General features: G+C 42.3%; 1 protein-coding gene across 8 annotated transcripts in view; it reads left to right on the top strand.

Moving 5' to 3' along the window:
* Positions 1 to 19,085, top strand: part of PARVG (parvin gamma) — a 42,703-nt gene that overhangs the window by 9,079 nt on the left and 14,539 nt on the right. For all 8 annotated transcript variants that reach the window (XM_053256815.1, XM_053256818.1, XM_053256811.1 and 5 more), the window contains 7 exons: positions 3,942 to 4,035; positions 4,476 to 4,540; positions 8,600 to 8,702; positions 12,472 to 12,612; positions 14,657 to 14,772; positions 16,280 to 16,335; positions 19,060 to 19,082. In XM_053256815.1, the coding sequence (XP_053112790.1) occupies positions 3,960 to 4,035; positions 4,476 to 4,540; positions 8,600 to 8,702; positions 12,472 to 12,612; positions 14,657 to 14,772; positions 16,280 to 16,335; positions 19,060 to 19,082 (580 nt within the window). In that variant the 5' untranslated portion in view covers positions 3,942 to 3,959. The remainder of the gene's footprint in view (positions 1 to 3,941; positions 4,036 to 4,475; positions 4,541 to 8,599; positions 8,703 to 12,471; positions 12,613 to 14,656; positions 14,773 to 16,279; positions 16,336 to 19,059; positions 19,083 to 19,085) is intronic.

The raw sequence follows: 19,085 nt of genomic DNA, 5'->3' as shown, positions 1-19,085 counted from the left end.
TCCCTCTCCACACAACTCTCTCCCCCCCACAACTCTCTCGCTCGCTCCCCCCCACAACTCTCTCGCTCGCTCCCCCCACACACCACTCTCTCTCTCGCTCCCCCCCACACCACTCGCTCGCTCGCTCCCCCCCACACCACTCGCTCGCTCGCTCGCTCCCCCCACACCGCTCGCTCGCTCGCTCCCCCCACACCACTCGCTCGCTTGCTCCCCACACACACCACTCGCTCGCTCGCTCCCCACACACACCACTCGCTCGCTCGCTCTCCCCTCCGCACACCACTCTCTCGCTCGCTTTCCCCCCCACACCACTCTCTCGCTCGCTCTCCCCCCCCCACACCACTCTCTCACTCGCTCTCCCCCCACCTCGCGCTCATGCTCTCCCCCCACCCCCACTTGCACTCGCGCTCGCGCTCTCCCCCCGCTCGTGCTCTCCCCCCACCCCTGCTCGTGCTCTCCCCCCACCCCCACTCGCGCTCTCCCCCCATTCCGCTCGCGCTCTCCCCCCCACCCCACCCCTCTCTCCCTCGCCTGTGTCTACCTGTCATTGTCGAAGTGTCCTTAAGTCTCCATTTCCCTGCTGGCAGGTGTGGCGGGCGGGCGATAGCAATGCATTCTGAGGTAGCCAGGGCTGAACTCGCTGGTACTTGCTGATGTGGCCCAACGCAAACTCCCTCCGCTCCAACTGAGCCGACCCCAGCTGGCAAACTCCCTCCTGACAGCAGGTGTGACATTCTGGCCTCAAGCTCCTTGGCATGTTTTGAGGCAGTGAACTGCCACCCACCTCCTGCCCAATTCCCTGGTGCTTTATGTTGCAGCCCTCCACAAACTCCGTCCCCAGCCCCCAACTCCCTGCTTCACGACCCCAGCCATTAAACTCCCTGGCTTTCACACTCGTCTCCGGCTGCTGCCTTCCGAACTCTTGCTCGCTGTCAGCCAATCGCCTCCCCCAACTCTGTCAGTCAATCACCTCCTTTTTGCCACGTCCCCATGCATGGCCTGTCTTGGAGAATTAATAATATAGAGAGCGGTGGTTTTCCATGCCTTGGGACCCAGCAGGGCAAGGAGTAAATATGCTATTGGAAATATACAAAGGAATACAACTGCTATACTTGGATTCTTCTGTATTAATGGAGGACATTATATTCCAGCAGCCATCAAGGGTTTTTTTTGGTGTGTTTTTTTAAAGCAAAAGCCATATCTCAGTTGCTGCTTGGAGCACAACTTTGTGTCTTATCACAATTAACATTGCCTGGAGATGGTTCAGTCTAAATTTCTGAGGGCAATTTTTTCAGTGTTGTGTTGTATCTCTTATGCAGCATTACATTTAGAATCTGGTTTAATCTCAGCTGAGGCTCACGTTTGGCTATATATCTATAGTCTTTGGCTCAAACTGATCTCTCCCCGCCCCACCCCCCACTGGCTGGTTTTCCTCCATTAACATTTAAAACTTGCTGGAGATGGTCACTGCAGGAAAAACTATCCATTGGTTTTCCTCTCAATACCTTGGAAAGCCAAGATGATTATTAAGCAGCTTTTATGGACACCAAGCTGCAAAAAGACCTGAACTTGGTCTTAATGCATGATACTTTTGAGAGTTCTGTCCATAGGTTTACTCCTGCTAGATATCTCACAGGCTTGAACCACCAGAGAGCGTTCATTCTGATGCACTATAATGTTCAGTAGCATACTACTGCACTCAGAGTGTAGATTTCAGAATATTCCTTACAATTAGTGCACTTGTCCCTGCAATTCAGCAATTGACACATATTGTTTTGTATTGTTCTTTCTATTGTGATATACGGTACGTTCTATTTTTATTACATCTATTATAACTTGTCCCAAACACTAATTGGACTGATGAGTTATGTGGGTAGACCAGATGAGTTTTATTTAAACTTGTTATTATGAGACTGGGATTTTTCCATCTTTGAGAAAGCTGCAAAATGCCTGGCAGCTGCTATCAGTATCCAGTTGATTAAGTTGATCTACTGTTTATGCTTTGTATTTTTTCCCCTGCTGATCTATTGACTGTAATAATGTTTGTCAATCTGTCTATCATTATTTGCCGGAGATCCTGGCACTGGACTTCTAGATCTTCTGTAGTTCGTCATCTCTTTCATTTTTGGACTTATCTCCAACTGCTGTTGATCATAATTTAGTGGGACATTTTATAGCATTTCCCCAGCTAAAAGCCTTATTTCATTTGCCAAATCTATTGTCTCTTCCTTACTTTTGGACTGTAGAAAGAAACTGAACAATCAAGGACTATTGATCTAAAGAGTACTTTCTTACACCATCAAAAAACCCCTCTGCTGATCAAGAAATTATTAGCATCAAACCACTCAGAAAAGCAAAAGAAATCTGTCAGATCAAGATCTTTTATCTTGGGAGTATTCTGTCTTATGTAGCAAGAGTAGTTATGCTCAAGATTACATTGAATCTGTCCAACAAAATATTGATAAAACACAAATATAGAGCCCAGCAGATTATCTTAAGGTAAAAGACAAGAGTTTAATTTATTCATTTTATGCTTTATCTCTTTGAAAAAAAAGAGCAAAATGTAATCATATGTAGATTAGGCTATCTTAGGGATAGACTGACTAAGAAGATAGATGTGTGCCTCGCCTCCAAGGCAGAATTTAGTATAGTCCCTGAAGCCATCTGGATATCACAGTCAGAGGCGTAACTAGGGAAAACGGCGCTCGGGGCAAGCACTGAAATGGTGCCCCCCCACTGTGCCCCCCCACCAGCCCCCCAACATACTACATTATACTTAGGTTTTTCCTCACAAGCGCCCGCTGCCGCCGCCAAGCCAGGCCACTGATTGGCCGCCAGGCGCCAGCAAAGCAATGGGGGGGCAGGCGGCGTGGAAGGGACCGCTCATGGGGAAGGGGGCACCGATGTGCTCCCTTGACTGCTGCAGCGCTGCTGCACTGAGCAGGAAACATTTGTATTAACAAAAAATTAGAAAAAATTAGAAAAAATTTGGTCATGGCGGCGCCCCCCACGTGACCAGAAAAGATAGCGCCCGGGGCACGTGCCCCCCCTGCCCCCCCTATAGTTACGCCTCTGATCACAGTTCCCCAGTCTCTGGTGCAATACATAACACTCCTCCTCTTAATCTTTCTGATGAACTTAATTATGTCCAGATTCTAGTTAAGAATCTCTGCCTGTGTTTGCGAGACTGGTGTGAACATTTTCCATCATTTTTACTCCTTCCTCAGTGCAGTTTGAGTTCCTCAGCAGTCAAGGAGACTATTCTCATCTCACGACTTGCAGTAACTAGGCTAAGGGAGCCCAGCCTGGTTTCTGTGGGTCGTGTGCTACAATGGGAGCCCTGTGGCTCCCGGCAGCAAGCCCACATAATTGCCCCCACACACAAGGTTAGCAGAGCACAAACAATGTTAGCAGAGCACACACAGAGCACACATTTCCCTGATCATGTGTTACCATGACGTGACTCAGGAGTTGCTGCAGCGACTCAGGAGGAGACCTCTGATGGGGGACGGACGGACAAGAAGCTCCCTGGCATCGGGAGACTCCCCAGAATGCCCTGCACACTTGCGTGGGGCATTCTGGGACTTCCGGAGGCTGGGAGGCCCCCAATCCCTGCTGCCCCAACCAGCTCTGTGACGGAGCCGGTAATCATGTGGGTGGCTGATCCAGCCACCCAGGGTGAGCTGCCTGATCGTCTGCGGGGAGAGCGGGTCAAGCCCGCTCTCCCCGCGAAATCCCTTACAGTTTCGTGGGGAATAAACCTCTCAAGGGCTATTCCAAATAGGCTCCAATTTTACTGAAGGTAACTGTTAAAAACAGAGAGAGACTCTGAGGTCTGGAATCTTATTCCATTAAAGTCCTTCAGTTACATGTCTGGATGGTTACTCGCATGCTGCTCCTGCCACAATTGCTTGTATCTAACAAAGCTTTCTGTTTTCTAGGAGACATAAACTAAGTCCATGGAGCCAGACCTCCTCAATGCTTTTACAGAGGTGGTTGCACTTAATCAGTTACAAGAGGAGGATATTGTTCCAGGTATGTAGTTAAGAGTTTTTCTCTGCTGTAACTGCAGCCAAACATCCAAAACTTCTTTGCCACAAAACAGATTCTTTTGCTGAATACTATAATTTTGAATCAGTTTTGATCCCTTCCATTTTTCACTGACACCTTAATTCAATGACTGATGGTTCTTTAAAGTAGGTTTACACACCACACAGTTGATAATTTGTTTGGAGGGGGGGAGAGGGGTTACTAGTTTTTAAAATTTACTTTAGTGCCTGCCTTCACAAGTTACATTAATTTGAATTCCCCCTGGGAAGATAATTTCATAAAGATCTGCCTGTTATCATAAATATCTGCCTTCTTGTAAAAGAATTCTGCAGGGATTAGCCATATGTTGAGTAAATGGTAGTTATCAGTGCCTACACTAACTTTGCTGCATAATTGTAATGGGTGCTTGTCTACCTCTCTTTTAGGAGAAAAGCGGAAATGCATAAAAGCAAGTTCTCTAAATGATCCCAAACTGGAAGCTCTGCAAAAGGTAATGTACTTTCTCCTCTGATTTAAGTGAGATTCCAGTTGTTCTGTAACAACCACAACCTCAAAAGTCAAATCCCAAGTGCCTTTGTTGACAGTCAACAAATTTATGAGAACAATTTTTGTTTGACACAATTGAAAAATTATTCCAACTTTGGGGTTTTCTTGATGTACATAGTAGACTTCAATTTGAATTTATATCCTACTCTACCAACTGCTCCCCCCCCCTTTTTTTTTTTGCCTGGGAGCACAAAAAGTATCCATATTGTATGAGATTTTTAAACTGATGGCGATGCAACTGTGGCACTGATTTGCTGAGCTCCCCTAATATCACAGTGGTCCAGCAGAATGAGGAGGAAAGGGAGGAGTTTGAATGAGGTAGCAGGAAAAGATGGACAGAGAAAGAAATGCACATGACCAGGAGCCACAAAGCTGAAGAAAGCTTAAGTTTTTCTTTGCAATAGCCAGCTGAACCTCTTCAGTTACAGTGTGGCACTGGGAATATATCAAATATATTCAAATATTTAAAAACCTTATTATTTAAGATGTTAGTTAAGGTGCATACACTTTCACATGCTCTAAAAAGCATAGAAATTGCAAGTGAAAGGTGATCATTTCCATGCCATATAAACAGTAAATATCAGATTGTTTTTATATTTTAGCTAAAATACTTTTAACTCATTTTTATTATGTGTTTTAACTTTTGTAAACCGCCTTGAGATTGTTTTTAATGAAACGCGGTATATAAATCTAACAATAAATAAATAAAATAAAGACCTTGTAGAGCCTCACATATTATGCTGGCTTTATTTTTTATTTATTTTCATTTTATTTATTTTTTACATTTTATATCCTACTCTTCCTCCAAGGAGCCCAGAGCGGTGTACTACATACCTAAGTTTCTCCTCACAACAACCCTGTGAAGTAGGTTAGGCTGAGAGAGAAGTGACTGGCCCAGAGCTTTAGAAATGAGGCACCATGCACCTACACTTTGCTTTGGTTTTTCAGGTAAACATAGAGCTGAGGAGGGATGTTTCCTGTCAGGAATTCAACAGTTGCAGCTTCCCCAATCCCCTAGAAAGTTTCTGCCAGATGCATCTTTTCAAGGCACAGTGCTCCCCACAAATGCCATCTAAAATAGTAAATTGTAAACACATTAACTGTCATCTTAGAGCCAGCATGGTGTAGTGGTTAGACTGCTAGACTAGGACCGGGGAGACCCGAGTTCAAATCCCCATTCATCCATAAAACTAGCTGGGTGACTCTGGGCCAGTCACTTCGCTCTCAGCCTAACCTACTTCACAGGGTTGTTGTGAAAGAGAAACTCAAGTATGTAGTACACCGCTCTGGGCTCCTTGGAGGAAGAGCGGGATATAAATGTAATAATAATAATAATAATAATAATAATAATAATAATAATAATAATGATAATGATAATCTTAAACCAAAGGGTTCCTATTTGTGGGTTTTTGCAAAGGCACTAAATTATGTCAGCATTCTGTTTATGTATGGGTATTAAAATCTTACATCTGTAATTGAACAGCATTTGAGTATGTTAAACCATCTTATCTATATTAGCTTGTTAACACAGGATAGCAAATTTAACACGAGCTCAGCAGGAGGTTGTTTGTTTGTCAGAAATAAGCCACAACTAAATAAAGTGGGCCAGTGCCCACTAAAGTGGAGACTAATTTTAAAAATTAAATTAATGGGGCATCAAAAGCTGTTAGCTACTTTAAATTGAACCTCTATGTTCAGAGGTAGTATTTCGGAGATTCAGAGGTTTATCCAGAGCCGTATCTAGGGAAAATAGTGCCTAGGGCAAGCACTGAAATTGTGCCCCCTGTCCAAACATCTGACACCCATCTTTCAGATAATTTTACCATAACATCAGCTCAAAAATACAAGTCAAGCTCATTAATCTTTTAATATTTCAAATATTATTTCGCAGTGGACGTAGCCAGACCAAAATATGCTGGAAAACGACAAATTTCAGTATGCTGGGGCTCATGAAATACCCAAATACTATGTGGAGGTGTACTTGGAAAACTAAACAGAAGTGCCTGTCTAATTCTCTACTATGAATTGTAGCATCACTATTACATAAGTTTTTAAAATAAATGGAGAATTTGACTTTTCCCAGATACTCTGAAAATAATTAAAGGATATGCAGAGTAAACTGTGTCACTGCTTGGAATATAGTCTAGTATTTCTTGCTCTCTTTCTCTCATTTTAACTTTCTTTCTGAAACTCCCAGTGGGCCTTAATACTAAGGATTTCACACTGATTCAAAGACAAACGCACCATTCCCCCTCCCCCTGCTAGCCTCTGAATTCACTGCCACAGCCCACCCCGGGCTGATTTTTGGGCCTATTCGGGCCTGAAAAGATCGACATGGTGGCCATTTTGGAGGCTGCAATGCATGCTCAGATGGCCTCTGTGAGGCCTGGCAAGGCCTAGGGCCTCGCAGGGAGCATTTGAGCACGTGTGGTGGCTATTTTTATATATATAGCCACCGCAATGCTCAAATGGCCTCTGCGAAGCCTGGCATGGCCTAGGGCCTCGCAGAGGCCATTTGAGCATCCATGGTGGCCATTTTGTTTCTGGTGGCCATTTTTTATTTTATTTTTTTATTTTAAGAAATGGTGCCCCCCATCAAGTGGCGCCCGGGGCACGTGCCCTGCCTGCCCCACCCTAGATACACCCCTGGGTTTATTGGCAGCATCCTCCAGCTTGGGTTTAATTCATCCAGCTTCCCAGAGATAGAGGATAATTTTTGAAAAATGCAAATTACCATTTCTGGCATAAGCAAGGTGTAATTTATGAAGGAATCAGATACATGGTCTGTAAGAGTAGCAGACATCTCCATTTCTTTATGCTTTCCCAGTAAAATGTTTGGTTTCCTGGACACATTATCAGAGGGCGTGTTTCTGAGTGGAGGGAAGGAGACAGGTTCAGCCCCCTGAACTGACTTGACTATAACATCATCAGCAGGAGTCAAAGATGGAGAGTCTGATGGCAAATCATTAATTCAAAGCTGCAATCAAGTATTTCTCAAGTATCGGGCAGCCTGGCAAGTTTATTTTTGTTCCCAGACTGGCCCTCTGGAGAATTCTTAGATCTCTTTTTACTCCTCATTATCATCTGATTTAAATTCAAATCCAGTCAAAATCCATCATTAGTGTAGCAGGTCAGCAGAGTTCAATAATATATATTAAATCCCCACAAATTTAGCACCATACAAATAAATAAAATCCAGCCCCCCCTGAAAAAGAAACACATCTTAGAGAAGGAGCTCACGGACAGAGGTGCTTTCTCATTGCCATCTTGCCCCCCTCCCCCACCCCATAGCTGATGCTGGGACATACAATGGAAAGAGCGTTAAAATAATTCGGCATGTACTAAAGGCTCATACATCATAAATTAAGAGAGAAATGACACAGCAGGAGAGGTGAGAGTACTCAACCAGGTATTCTACCAGGATTGTATTAATAATTTTTACAACAGCACTGAAATGCTGTTCATTAACAGAATACAGTTTTTTCTGCCCTAAGGGAACAAAGGAGAATAAGAAGACAAAAACACCATAAACTTCTAATACTACCTTTCCTCAAAATGAAAGCAACACTCAGATAGCACTATTCCTGGAACTTCTCAATGATCAGGAAATTGAGGAGCTTGGAGCTTGGCACTTAAAACCAAGTTAGGATGGATTCTTGTTATAACTAATCAGGGGCATGGAGAGGGGGCCTGTGCCCACCCCTCTCTCTTTTGTCCCTCAGAGTGAGGGAAATAATGAAGAAGATAGGAAGAGGTGGAGCTGGGAGGCCCTCAGGAGCTCAGGGGTCTGGGTTCATTGAATCCATCCGCTCAATTATAGCTACACCCCTGGAACTAATTAATCACACTTCAAATTGTTTTCTAGTATTTTTAAATAAGAAAAAAAAAAACCCCCAAACTACTGTTCTAGTCAAACTATTTATTTACCTAAGTTAAATTTATTCACCACTTTTATCCATTGCATTGAAATCAGCATACAATATAAACACAATGTTCCCCACAGTTCTTGATAGAATGGATCAACACAACCTTGAAGCATGAACACATTGTGGTGAAAAGCCTTGAGCAAGACTTATATGATGGATTAATACTTCACCATCTCTTAGGTAAGCCTTTCCCCCACTCAAATTTATTTGTGTGTGCTTTTCAAATCTCTGTTATAGAATATATCAACAATTAAATGTGACCTTCAGCTATTGGTATACAGTGCTATTTCCATCCCACAACCTACATGTGGAGCATTCAGATAAGTGTAATATTTGAATATTTTATTTCCTCCCCCTAAAAATTTGTTTTCTACTTAAGAATGAAATACTTCCTTTGTACAAGAAAACAAACTGTCCGCTTTAGAGAAATAATTAGAGGCTATATCTCAACATTTTAGTGGGTCTTTAAGCCATTTGGATACAGAATTAAGATTAGAGGTGGACCTCATTACTCAGGGTCCTGACATCCGTAGTCCAACATATTTGTGGTCAGGCAATTGACACCTGACCTTGGTCTGCACAGTTTTTAAAGGGTTAGAAACCATGTATCTGCTGTTCCTAGGTGGCTGGAAATGACCTCAAGGGGAACGAAAGAAAGAGAAAATAGCCCTTGTAGATCTCTGTGTAAATGCATAATTTAGCGCATAATTTAAATGAGCATTTCTGCTGCCTGATGCTTCAAAAATGATACCTAGATATTTAAAGCAAACTTATTGTTCAATTTTATGATTATTTATCTTCCAATTTCTTACTTTGTTCCTTTTGGAGAACACCAGTACCTTGGTTTTGTTATAATTTATTTCTAAGTCATGATCCTTGCAATAAGAAGAAAGGGCATTTTGAGTCCAATTGGCAATACTGATACATGTCTGTCAGCTAACTTAGCTGGATGATGATTGAGATTATTAACGTAAGTAACAAGGGAATTAATATACAAATTTAAAAGAGTAGGAGTTAAAATACAGCCTTGCCTTACTCCTCTTTTGACTGGGATTTCTTCTGTTAGATGACCTTGCCTACTGCATCGGACCTTCAAACTAGTATCCTCACGTATCTTGTATATCGGCAAGAGTAGGCCACAGAAAAAAATGCATCAGTTTTTGCCATGATTTCCTCTTAGAAACTGAGTCAAAAGCATTTCTAAAATCAACAAAAGCCACATAAAAAGCTTTGTTTGTCTTAGTTATATATTTTTCAGCCAAGTGTTGGAATATCAGGGCTTGATCTACCTTAGAACGACCAACCTAAAACCAGCCTGTTTGTCTGCTAGTATATTTTCCTCTTCTATCCAGTCCAGTAATTTCTCATGAAGGTGTTTAGCATACATTTTACTAACCACACTAAGTAAACTGATAGGGCAATAATTTACAGGCAAATCTCATTTGCCCTTCTTATAAAGTGGAATAATTAACATTATACCCCAATCTTTTGGAACAGATGCAGTAGCATCTATGGCCCAAAAAAGTGAGGCAAGTACAGGGGCCCATCGATTAAGGTATTCTAGAATCAGTTCAATTACAATCAAATCAATTCCTGGGGCTTCACCAACTTTAAACTGATGCACTAAAGTTGTTATTTCAGACACTGCAGATGAGGGGTCTGCATTTTGGAATTTTCTTGTTTCGATTTGTATCCGAATCGAAACATCCCCGTTTTGTTTTGTACCCAAATTTTCAGAATCCGAATCAGCCCTGTTTTGTTTTGTAGCCAAATTTTCCGAATCCGAATCGATTTGGATTTTTAAAAAGGGTCCCAGGGCAAAAAGAGTGGGTGGTGCTGCTAGTGTCCAATGGGTGGAAGCTACCACCCAAATTTCAAAGGAATTAGGCAAAGGGCTGATTTTTTGTGTGAATTTTTTTTTAAGTTTACACATCTTTAAGAATTCTCCCATAGGGAATAATGGGGATTCCAGCAAATGTATCACTTCAAATCAAGGGGAAAGGGATGACCCAGAGTAGAGTGTGGTGGGTGGTAGTGAACAATGGGGGCAAGGAGACTTCCAGAATTATTTCAAAGGAATTGGGCAAAGGGCTGATCTTTTGTGATTTGTTGAAGTTTACGTGTCTTTAAGATTTCTCCCATGGGGAATAATGGAGGTTTCAGCAGCCGCATAATTCCACTTGGGGGGCACTGGGGTTGCCCAGAGCGAGGGGTTGTGTAGTGCACATAGGGTGCCAACCACCCCCACACCCACAAGCCTGTGGGGTACTGGGTTTTGTTGTTTCTGAGGTGTTCATTGTAGATTCTCTGGTAGCATATGAGATTTTCAGTGAAAAACAAGAATCCACTCTCATATGCTACCAGAGAATCTACACTTAGAACACCACAGAAACAGCAGAACCCCATAGGTTAGCAACCCTTCCCCTGGCCAATGTGGGGTCAGTAAAGAATGGGAAGAAGCAAAAGAGCCAATGGGGAACAAGGAGGGAATTGTCAGCAGGTCAGCCCATGATTTAGGTCACTGATCAGAAGGCTGGAAGGGTGGGAAATTCAAAGAGATGTCAAACACAAAATGGAGACTGACTCAGAGATCACCACAAAATGGAGGTCTGAAACAACAAAACGTTTTGTAGCCGAAACAGGGACGTTTTGTTGTCTACAAAACACCCAAAACATGCTGTTTTGGGTACAAAACGTTTTTTATCCGAAACGTTTTGCACATCCCTACTGCAGACCCCTGCAGACCACTCAGGTAAAAAGCCCACATCCAACTTCGTAATATCATCTCCAGACTCAACTGCAGTAAACAAAACACGGAAATGATTTCCCCATATTTTAGGAGAAATATGATATGCAGGATGGGATGGACAGTATAAGGCTGACTTTTCACAAGGCGCCAAAATAATGAAGAATTTTTGATATGTGCAGTGGCTTCGTCAGCTTTCCTCTTTTTCATTTTGAGCAGTATCTTATATTCCCTTTTTTGTGCAAAAAAGAGTCTGAGGAGGGAAGGTATTTGAACCACCTCTGTAGGTTTAGTACTTCCTGAGTTGTAAGCCCCTAAGCCCATAATAACCAAGTAAAATTAAGTGAAGCCACAGATCAGCAATTTTAGCCATTGAGAGTTCTGAAGCCAAAGCTGGGAGGGGCAGAGCCTTCGCCTTCCTGGGTCTAGACTTTGTTGCTTGTTATGGAATGCAGGAGCACACTCTGCCACTCCTGTAGTTAAATACCAATTCCTTTCTCCATCCTTTTCCTTCTATGGGCATTTGTGTTTTCCCTCCATTGAGATGACGACGTGGGGGTCCACGTAAAGCCACACAAGATAGTGGCTAAGTGACGAGGGCACCTTGAAAGGGCATGTGAGCAGGTGGCAAAGTGGAGGGGGAGATGCAAGGGTGTGGCAATGATGTGATAATGGGGGTGATGTGGCAGGAAGAGCCTTTGAAAGCTACATGAGGCAGCAGCAGAGTGGTTCTGTGCATGTGTGTACTTGTGTATGTTTTTGGCTATGTGTACATGTGTGCATCTGTGTTTGCTAGTGCACATTTATGTGTGCATGTGCTTGTGTATGTATGTGTTTGCATTTCATACATGTGTGCATGTGTGTTTGCCTGTGTTCATATGTGAGTTTGCATATATGCACATTTGTATATACACATGCTTGTGTGTGTGCATTTGTGTTTACACGTGCATACATGTCTATATGGTTGCCCTTTGTGCATGTTGTGCACCAGGATTCTAAGCAATCCAATGTTCAATTCAAGCAACTCACAGCACTTCAATGTACAATGATGTTGGGGGTGGAGTGTGCCCCATGTAAATGTAAATGAAAATAAGTAAATGTAAAAGAAAATAAGATTTGGGCAATTTGGTCCTCACTCCTGCAAGGAATTACTGGGTTAGGATTATATTATATCATCTGTCTTGCCTTTGTTTTCCATCCCAGAGAAACTTGGTTCCCTCACTCTGGAAGTAGAGAATATTGCATTAACAGAAAGAAAACAAAGGCTTAAGCTTGCAATTATTCTGAAAACTCTGAATGAGTGTTTACACCTAGAAGAAAGCAAATTGAAATGGAGTGTGGATGGTATGTACAGAACAAAAAGCAGATGTCTAATAATAATGATGATGATAATGGTAATAATAAAAAATAATACACCCCTTTTTCTTAGTTTGGGAGAAATGCAGTATGTATTTACATAAATAGTTTTCAATCTTGGCTTAGGCTACTTATCCAGCCTTCCCAAATTAATATATGTGTGGATCATTATTTGCATAGAGCACCTGATGATTCTTCTTTAAGCCAAAGTATGGATCAGGGATGTAACTACCTGTGTCCAAAGGTGTCAATTTAACCAAGGCCCCCACGCCCCCATCTGCCCCTTGCCCTCTCTCCCTCCTCACTCCAGTGATTTGTTGTGGCGGTGGCTTGCCACTGCATCTTGCCTTCTGCCCTGCTGCCTCTTGCCCCCACTGTTTGCCTCTTTCCCTGCTGCTCCTCACTGACACTGGTCCTCCCCCCTGCCACTGGGTAGGAAGAATGTGCACAGAACAGGTTGGCGCTCCTTTTTTGGAGTGCAGAACTAGTTCTGTGGACTGCCATCCGAGCTGGTTCAAATGTGGGGGGTGTTCCCTTAAGAGGCAGGGAAGATGCTGCCTTCCTGCCAGCCCCTGCCCCACCACTCTTCCCCCGCCGGTGCTCTCTCCTGCCCCACCACTCTCTCCCCCGCCGGTTCATGCAGTGGTGCGGTATTCCATGACTTCTCTCCTCACTCAAAGAAGGAGAGAAGCCATAGAACCCCTCAGTTCTGTGCTAAGAAATAAAAGGCATGCACACACCCTAACACCTAAACCCGGTGTATGTGCACCCTCCATTTTGCATCTGGCCATGTAGCAGTAAGGGGTTCTGTGGCTTCTCTCCTCATTCAAGAGAGGAGAAAAGCCAAGGAAACCCCAACACTGCATGAGCTTGCTAATGAGCAGCCAGGATGAGGAGCAGCACAGACAAGGATGGTGGGGCAGGAAGCAGGTCGCGGGAGTAAGGAATAATCGGGGCAGCAGGGGAAGAAAGATGAGCAGCAGCAACAGCAGGAGCGGTGGCCATAGATTTTTTTTAAAAACCCAAAAGTTTTTAAAAAAAAAATCATAGTGCCCTTTTTTAAAAAGAAGTGTGTGTTTGTTGAGCAGAGACTTGCTGACCTTGCTATGTCCCTGGTATAGATCCAGGTCATTGTTCATGATCTGGAATGGCGTTTGTCAGTAGGATAGGAGGTCCCAGATCAGTATAGAAGATCCACCATGTCTATCTTTGGTGTGAAAGGGCAGAATTCTTGACTACCATCAATAGCAAAAGACCAGAACTTGCCATTTTTAAAAAGAAGTGTACACTAAATCCAGGCATGCGCTCCTGTACTCTCTCTATAGATATATCTGCTATTTGAAGAGGGAAAGAGCTAAAGAGGTGTTAATTAACACAAAGGGGGTTCAAAGTAAAGTTTCCCCCCTAGATTATTCTTTCTAAATGGTGGGATGGACTTTTGATTCATTACTGTTCGAGTCAGGGGGGTCATTACATTATAGTCATTACTGTTATAGTCAGATTCATTACTGTTATAGTCACACCCCAGAGGGTGTGATGCAGTATTCCCTCTAATGTTTTTTCATCTGTGCACATAATGAATTTTGCTCTGGGTGGCAGTATCAAGGCAGCATGTGTGCGCACGTGCATTCAGAGTGGGGCCTTCCTGATTCAACCTGAGTGGGATCTAAAATTAACTGAGTGGACATCAAAAAATTTGTGAGCGTGTGAACGTGTGCACGCCTTAGAGGGAACATTGGTGTGGTGAGGGTGGACACTTGTACCTGAACTGCACTACTATTCTCACTTTGCATGGAGCTCCCAAGAAAGTCAGAGACAGCATGAGAAAATTCTTGGTTTGTATGCCCCCATTATTCAAAGTAATCTGAGGGTGCCTTGCCCAAGGGCCCCTCAAATCCTGAAAGTAGCACTGGTTATAGGGATTCATTACACCACTTGCAATAGTATCAGTACACCCAAATCTGTTAGCATTAATACATTAGTTCTAAATATTAATCAATTTGTACTCAGTTTGTTTTGTGTTTTTGTTTAGCCATCTTCAAGAAGGACTTGTTAAGTACATTGCATCTTCTAGTGGCTATCATTGGACACTTTCAGCCAGAGCTTGCTGTCCCTCCAAATGTTCATGTCGATGTAGTAATCACTGAGGTAATTTTTATTTTTTTACCATCTTCCTGCCCAATGTTGTGTAGAGATATGTATTATTTTACTTATCTCATAATTAGATAAATGCCTTTCAGGATGATGGGGGCAGGGTAAGAAACCAAGCCTAGCCTGTCTTCTCACCCAACCCAGTTACCTCAATGAAGAGCTGCGGAACATCTTTAAGAGTACTACTAGGTGAGGGGGAAAGCATGGGATCTGCAGATTGCTGTCTCCGTCTCCTCTCACTCACGCTGCCTAGTGGAGCACCTGCATAATGGGCTGAAAAGGGTGGGAATATGAGACTTCTTTCCATATCGGTCAATCAATATGTCAATGATCATGGTGCAGAGTGACTTGCAAAACCTTTTCTAGAGCTCAGATTAATATTATGAATATTCCAAATTTTACATTTCAATTTTTTTCTCTTCAAATTTTGAATGCAAAATTTAAAATTCAAATCTTGAATGTGAAATTTTAATCTTCAAAATTTTGGTTTTGATGGAATCTCTTTATGGCTTTGATTTGGGCACACACCAAATATGAAATCATGTAAGATGTAAGCTGTGAAACACTGCCACAATTCCATTTCATGTCATTTATCAAATACCGTCAATACTAATGCCATTGTACTCCAGTCATCAAATACAAAATACAACCCATGCTTACAATACTGTCCAATATTATCAAATATTAGATGTCAAATATCCAATACTGATCACTTATCAAAATAAAATATCAGTGGATATCAGTATTTGTCAAATACTCTGAATATTTTCAATGAATGTGACGACAAAATTTGCAGTTTTATTTTTAGGACCAAATTGATTTATGTGTTTTCTTTTTTCCTAGTGTGTTTCCTAATGTGTTTTCTTTTATCATGGCACAATTTTTTTTATACGTGATATTGGTCATGGAAGCTCAACAAAATTTGGCTTAATTTGACCTGTTTGGTTTTCTGTTATGAAAACCTACATCTCAGAGGATGCTAGTAGTACTACATGATTGGCAGTATCAATGGACTCATGTTTACTGCTGTAATGCGATGTGGTGGTGGCAGTGGTGGTAGGCATTTGCAGGGAAGAAGCAATGGATGGGTGAGAGTGTGAATGTCACAGCTCTGCCTTCAGCCAGTGTTTCCTCTTGACCTGCCTATAATCCCAGACCTCATGACTGGAGGGAAAGCAGCAGGGGAAGGAGTTGCAGAGGGAAGGCGGCAGGTGGGAACGGCTTAAGCTCCCTTCTTTCCACTTGCAGTTTCTTCCTTGAAAGCTTCACATGATGGCAGCAAACAGGATTAGCAACTCTGTGGTGTTTGAAACTAATCATGTAAATCTGTTCTGAGGGCTGAGTGGTATTGCAATTCCAGACCAGACCACTAAGGCTTCTGGCATAAGAAATTATTGCTACTTTGTTCTCTTATCCATTTAAGATTCTTTGTTGTTGCAGTTATCTCCTCAGAGGAGATAATTGTTTTTAAAAATTCATCTAAAACTTGCTTTCTATTTCATAGTGTACCTTACATGGATTAAAGACAGAAAATGAAGTTGAGTACATCACCAAAAGCAGGTAAAAAAAATGAATGTACTTTGACTTAAACACTGCATGCAGATTTGGTACAAAGATTGATATCAGAATTTTTTGATAATGTGGAATGTAGTAGTTCTTGTATTTCCAAGTTACAAGTTATTCCAGTAATGTAGTTTTTGGGATGGTATATGTGACTGTATATATTCAGTATACTACTATATTAAGTGTGAGCTGCAGAGGTGTGGCCTGGGGTTGACTTTGGGAGTGTTGGCTGTGCCTGGCATGGTCTCAATTCTGCACCTCAGAACACCTCTGCAATCCTCTTCCCTGTGTCGTGCAGTCCACTTCCAGTAACCTAGCTAGGATGTTGGTGTTTTCCCTCCCTTTTTGTGGAATAATTGTATACTGTATATGTGCTTATTTGTATTTGCAGACCCACTGGCTGTAATTTATGTGGCTGGTTTTGGGGGAGTGGATTGGACGTTTCTTTAGTTCTGGGTTTTTTTCCTGGGTGTGTGCACGTGTGTGTGCGTGTGTGTGCGCAGAAACGCACACACAGCAGTATCTGCATGAATGCATCTTTGCACAAGCTGGCAAAACTCATTTCCATTGCTCAATATTCTATCTTCTGTGGGTTGTTTTCTTGAGGCCTGGAAGTGAGGGAGATTGCTTTGGGTGTAATTTGGGATATTAGAAAGGGACTGCATGTGTTGGGGGCACTGGGCTGTTATACATGGTGTTCTAGTACTTGCACTTTTACAGCTTTCTCTCTGGTATTAGGAGGGCAATGTGGCAGCAATTCTTTGTCACAGAATTTCTGACCTTCACCTGGTGGACATTTTAAGTCCACCTTCACCTGCCAGTGTGCTTAAGAAGCAGGTGTATCACACTCCCTCTCTGTGGAACTATTTCCATGCACCCCCAGGGGAAAGACATGGAAAGAAATGTCCAGTGCAGTTTACAGTGCAGGGAGGAGGAGTCTGTGTATTCCAAGAAGCTAACGTGGTGGAATGTAGAGCATGAGTGGAGTGGGACTTTCAGGGTTGCACAAACACAGATGTGCTTATATATGGTGTAACATTATCAGAACAAAAACATTAAAGAGTGGGGGAAATGCATGCACGAGGGAAGCCATCAGCAAGGTGATACTACGTGATCAGAAGTGAACTGCACAGCACAGGAGAGAGGACTGCAGAGCTATGTAGAGGTGCGGAAGTGAGGGGCATGCCAGGTGGAGATGTAGCAGCTCTAGAAGGTGAATGTAGAGCAACCCAAGTGGGTTTGTTAGCTTGTACAAAGGTGCAATTACTAATATATACCTTGGATAGCTAGCTAGCTAGCTAGCTAGATAGATAGATAGGCAGGCATAGTTGCTCACGTTAAAAATCCATTGCTATAAGAACAGCCCTGCTGGATCAGGCCCAAGGCCTATCTAGTCTGGCCTTCTGTTTCACACAGTGGCCCACCAGATGCCTCTGGGGAGCCCACAGGAAAGAGATGAGAGCATGCCCTCTCTCCTGTGGTTGCTCCCCTGCAACTGGTATTCAGAGACATCTTGCCTCTGAGGCTGGAGGTGGCCTATAGCCACCCGGTCGCAGCCACCCGGTTGCAGCCATTGATATACTTGTTCTCCATGAGGATCCCTGCACCCCTCAAAATATGCTGTAATATACTGTTCAGCCACAGCAAATGTTATGTGGTGCTTGGAAATACGACTGCACGTGCTCCAGTGTTCTTAAAAGTACTGGATTTTTTTTTAAAAAAATTAGAGACACACAATTGGTAATCTCTCCCCTTTGCCACCTGGTATGTGTAAATTTATTGTAAATCTCTCTAAATTTATACAGAATATGCAGTCAATCAATCAATCTTTATTGATACGGTCACAGACCAGCATACTATATACTGTAAGTCAAACAAAGAGAACAACTATTCAAGCATAATAGAATTTTAACTATACCTCTACTATTTTTAAAATTTTATTTATTTAAAGAAATATTAAAGAACAGCCAACACAGAAAGAAAATAAAAGAAACACATATGACATCTCATTATAATCTAATACATCAACTTGGATTCCAGTTCCCTATCATATCTCCTCCTAACAATTTGTTCTAACCCAGTGGCAGCTGAGTAACATATCTATGCATCAATACAAACATCAAAAGATATAACACTTATAGCCTAGTTTACAAAAAAAAATCCAAATTTTGGATGTGGTGTTAAACCATGAACCAAATTATAATATATAAATGGTTCCCACGTTGTAATGAATTTATCCTCTGATTTGTTCTTTATTTATGAAGTAATCTTAGCCATTGATGCATATTCCCAAAGTTTTACAGAGTAAAATTTTATAGAGTAAAATTTATACCCCTTTCACTACTCAGCCTGCTTTACAGAAGATAGCATTTGTTGCCTGATTTTACTTGCAATCAAACAAAACTAGGAGACATTTAGGGATATCTCATCTTTCTGGTTGGACAGCAAGAAACTAGTATAAAATGAATCCATATGGCCTGGAAAATTAGTTAAAAGCAGAGAAATGTAATGATAACAAACAACCCTGTAAAACACACAATACAATAGAACATGAGATGTGGTTTCTGAGGGACAGAGTCTTTGGGCATATGGGATTGTCCTGAACTTCCCTTCCGGAAAGTTGTCAAGGCTGGGGTCAAATGCCTAGTTTCTGGGTATGGCTAAATATGTTGTTTTAATTTTCTGTTTCCTAACACATTATTCCTTTTGTTGCATATTTAGGGAAGCTGCAGAAGACGCTTCTAGTA

This window comes from Hemicordylus capensis, chromosome 5, assembly GCF_027244095.1.
Source record: "Hemicordylus capensis ecotype Gifberg chromosome 5, rHemCap1.1.pri, whole genome shotgun sequence".
Classification (NCBI taxonomy): domain Eukaryota; kingdom Metazoa; phylum Chordata; class Lepidosauria; order Squamata; family Cordylidae; genus Hemicordylus; species Hemicordylus capensis.
Note: the sequence above shows the minus strand (reverse complement) of the source record. Positions and strands in the feature narration are given on the sequence as shown.